Here is a 4,664-nt window from a genome sequence, read left to right on the forward strand (position 1 = left end):
CGCATCAAATCTATTCTTGAGATGGTCTCTAAATTCTGGTGGGATATACTTAAGGTTGTACTTTGGCTCTTGTGTACTTGTTCTGATTTTCTAATTTTCACTCCTAGTGGGAGTGAAGTGGCATCTTATTGTGGTTTTGATTTGCATCTCTCTGGTGGCTAATGACACTAAGTATCTGTTCATTTGATTAGTGGCTATTTGAATGTCCTTTTTCGTGAAATGTCTATTCAATTCCTTTACCCATTTTTTGATTATTTTTTTGTTATTAAGTTGTCAAAGTTTTATATATATTTGGGCTATTAGATTCTTATTGGCTATATTGTTTCTGAAGATATCCTGCTAGTCAGCAGCTTGTCTTTTCACTTTTTTGGTAAAGCCTTTTTATGAACGAAAGTTTTTAATTTTTATGAGGTCCCATTTATTTATTTTGTCTTTTGTTGTTTGTGCTTCTGTTACTGTATAATCCATTGTTAAAAGCTAGGCCCAACAACCTAGCCCCTGCATTTTCTTCTAAGAATATTATGTTTTTAGTTTTTATGTTGGTCTGTTTTAACTTTCTTGCCTTTAACCCTTAATATTCAGAAGTCATGCTGGCATGTATTGGGGACCAGATATAACATTGGTTGGGAGGTTAAAGTAAGTGGGCTCTAAGTATTTTTGTGCTTGGAAACTTTACAATTATGGGCCTTTATCATGACAAATGGGAGTCCGTGGGTGGTCCAAATGACTAATGTGTTTTGGCTGCTAACCAAAGAGTTAGAGGTTCGAGTCCACCTAGAGGCGCCTCTGAAAAAAGACCTGGTGATATACTTTTGAAAAATCAGCCTTTGAAAACCCTGTGGAGTACAGTTCTACTCTGACACACATGATGTCTCCATGAGTCTGAATTGACTTGATGGCAACTAGTTGTTGTTATATCATGACAAAAAGTATATGAGCCTATGAGTATGTGTAAATTGTAATGTTCAGGGAACATACTATTCATGAAGAACTACTCTGTAAGGATACTAACTGCATGAAGCATCTGCAATTTGCTTGTCTTGGATCAACTCTGTGATTTATAAATCACTGCTCTACTAGAAGAAATTAAGTCATTGTGATATTTTTATCTCTTTTTTTTCCTCAAAGTTTTCTATTGCTCTTTAGGCGAGAGTGGAAAATACAGCCTTTGGAAGGGATATTTATAGTCAGAATTCATGGTTAGCATTCATTTTCTAACACGAAGAGATATTTATAAGGTAGACACACGTCTTAGTTATCTAGTGCTGCTATAACAGAAATACCACAAGTGTATGGTTTTAACAAAGAGAAGTTTATTTCCTTACACTAAAGTAGGCTAAAAGTCCAATTTCAGGGTGTCAGCTCCAGAGGAAGGCTTTCTCTCTCTCGGCCTTCTCATCAGTGTTCCCCTGGACTAGGAGCTTCTCTGTGCAGGGACCCCGGTCCAAAGGATGCACTCTGCTCCCATCACTGCTTTCTTGATGGTATGAGGTCCCCCTGTCTCTGTGCTCATTTCTCTCTTTTATATCTCAAGAGACTGCCTCAGGACACAATCCAATCTTGTAGATTGAGTCCTGCCTTACTAACACAACTGCCACCCATCCTCCCTCATTAACATCATACAGGCAGGATGTACAGCATACAGGAAAATCACACAATACCAGGAATCATGGCCCTGCCAAACTGATACACACATTTTTTGGGAGACATAATTCAATCCGTGAAAACACATAACAGCTACCTTTTTTGGGCCACCTAGAAATTTCAAGAGTAACGACTGATTCTGCAACTGTGTTAGAGGAGAAGGAGCGACATAGCTGGGTATATCATTAATGGGCCACTTCCCAGAATCTACTTTCTTTCATATTCTCTTTCTGGGATAGTTTGCTAGTGTAGCATTTAAAACATGCTTTCATGTGCTACATGGTTGAAGGGACATAAATTACACAAAAAATTTGAAATATTTCCAAAAATAGTTATAATGTGCTAAAAAATAGATGGCTATGCATATGGATTCTGAAATAAAAATAACTTTCTGTTTTGTTCTTTTCAAAAGATTGGAGATGATCTGAACTCATTGTTGGTATACTGTTCACAGTATGCAGCTCAGCTAGAAGAAGCAGTTAAGGAAGGACGCAACGTATGTATTCTGTGTAAACTACCAAGCATATAATATTAAAACTTATATGGGTTGTTGGCACTTGAATGTGATTTCCAGTTAGTAGTATTAGCCTATATTCAATGCCTTAAGGAATTAGAAAAGACATGAGTAAGTGTTATTTATTTTCTTTATTCTTAGTATGGACATTTGGAGCTGTGAATTTTTCTTTAGATACCGTGTTGGTTGGGTTATTTTGTATTTTCAAACATATTATATTTTATTGTGTATTTTTGAAAATAAAATTTGTATTACCAAAGTCAAAATACATCATAATTAATGAAAATTTCAAAATAATGACTTCAAAAAAGAAGATAAAAATCACTGTAATCCTGTTTCCCAATGGTAACCAACTACTGTTACCATATTTTTACCTTCCTGTTTTTCCTTAACTATATTAGTACTTAAAAAAATCATGTTGTGCATACTATTTAGTAACTTACTTTTATCTTAAAAGTACATCCTAATAATTTTTCCAGTTTGAAATTTGTTGAGTCTTTTTGGCCTGGCTTAGATTGGTTGGTTGATTATTTTCTTAAGTATTCTAATTTTGCTGGGGAGAAAGGTGTAGTGTCTGGACGTAAGGTTCAAAGTTAAGCCTGTGTGATGTATATATCCAGCTTTATTCATAATATTATTTAAATAATGTATCTATTTCTATGCTTTGCCTGCTGGACTTGAGTTATGTTAAAGTTGCCACCTACTATTGTGTTTCTGTCAATTTTTCTTGTTTATGTACAGCAATTTTTTAATTTATATTGTTTGTTATATATATGTATGTATATATACGTATATATACATATATGTACAGTGCTAGTGTATACTTCCTTATGATCGTTTATCTTAATTATTAATTATACCTTTTATTAATATAAAATGAGCTACTTTGCCCTGTTTCATGCTTTTTTTGTGTGTGCTTGTTTTAAGTTTGACCCAAAGGGGGTCTGTGGGTGTGTTGGATGGTTTGTCAGGTGTGGCCTGAGGAAATGAGTCATGCAGTAAGGCCAGAAAACAAACAGAATTTAGTAGTCAGAAGTCCCAGAGAGGAAATTACAGCATGCCTGGATGCAGAGCCGCGTAGTGGATTGCACCTGGGGACAAGGCAGCGAGTTGGAATTGGAGGAAAGGGCTTATGTATGACAAGCAGGTTGGGGTCTTTGGGTTAGTGAACACTGAAGTCTTACTGGTCAGTTTATAAGTTTCCAGTGTATTAGCATGGGAAAAGGGAGAGATTTTAATCACAGGCACCATTTGGGGCATGGCTGGGAGGTACAAGGAGTAACTGATGAGGTTTCAAGTTAGTAATGGGTTCCTATCACAGGGTGTGCCTGGCAGAGCCAGTTTGAGATCACAGCTGTTGAGAGGCTGTGTGATAAAATAGGAATGGCCATGTAAGAAACTGAAAGAAAGGACAACTAGGAGGAAGTAATAGATTCTGGGACAGAAAATTATGTGAGCCACAAGTTGGCTTTAGCACAGTCTGATATGAATATTCTTACCACTTTTTGTTTCTATTTACTTGTTAAATCTTTCCCTATATATTTAAAAAATCTTTCTAGGCATTTTGTTTCATTTCTCGTAAGCAGCGTGTAGTTTGATTTTATTTTTGAAACCAATATAAATGTCTTTGTTCATTCTGTCTTTTAGCTAGGAATTTTAACGATTCGTTAAAATGGATAGATCTGATCTTCTTTTATCCTGTTTTTGCCTTTTGTTCAAGTTATTCTTTTTGGTTTTCTCTGTTTATTGTCATATGGCTAATGCTTTGCCTTTTGTCTTTTCCCCAGTGATTTCAAAGATACAAAATTTTTTTTTTATCTCTCTCTTTTTTTCGCTTTCCTTTTTTTTTTTTAATTGTACTTCAGGTGAAGGCTTACAGAAAAAATAGTTTCTCATGAAACAGTAGTACACATATTGTCTTATGACATTGGTTAACAACCCCACAACATGTCAACCCTCTAGCTTCTTAACCTTTTTTTTTGGTGAAAATACACGTAGCCAAAGATACACCATTTCAGAAATTTCTACATGGACAGTTCAGTGACACTGACTACGCTTTTCCAATTGTGCTGTTATTCTCACTTAAGATGAAGGCTTACAGAACAAAATAGTTTAACAGTTACTACACATGTTACCCTATGACAATGATTAACAATCTCACAACACATCAACAGTATCCTTACTCAACCTTGGGTTCCCTATCACCAGCTTCCTTGTCCCCTTCTGCTTTCTGCCCTTCTCACTGGACTACTGTACCTCGTTAGTCTCATTTCGTTTTACGGGGCTGTCCACTTCCAGGCTGAACAGTGAACCTCGGCGATAACTTCACCACTCGGCCAAAAGGGTGTCTGGGGGCCATACTCTCGGGGTTTCTCCAGTCTCCTTTAGGCCAGTAAATCTGGTCTTTTTTCTTGTGAGTTAGAATTATGTTCTATATCCTTCTCCAGCTCCGTGCAGAACCCTCTGTTGTGATCCTGGTCAGAGCAGTCAGTGGTGGTAGCCGGGC

The 4,664-nt window shown here is 36.5% G+C and overlaps 1 protein-coding gene across 1 annotated transcript in view; it reads left to right on the forward strand.

The window, feature by feature from the left end:
- The window catches only part of CCDC7 (coiled-coil domain containing 7), a 138,676-nt gene that overhangs the window by 37,240 nt on the left and 96,772 nt on the right, over nucleotides 1-4,664 (forward strand). The window contains exon 3 of the mRNA XM_023741975.1: nucleotides 2,057-2,140. Within this exon, the coding sequence (XP_023597743.1) occupies nucleotides 2,057-2,140 (84 nt within the window). The remainder of the gene's footprint in view (nucleotides 1-2,056; nucleotides 2,141-4,664) is intronic.

Source organism: Trichechus manatus, unplaced genomic scaffold, assembly GCF_000243295.1.
Source record: "Trichechus manatus latirostris isolate Lorelei unplaced genomic scaffold, TriManLat1.0 scaffold00195, whole genome shotgun sequence".
In the NCBI taxonomy this organism is placed as follows: Eukaryota; Metazoa; Chordata; class Mammalia; order Sirenia; family Trichechidae; genus Trichechus; species Trichechus manatus.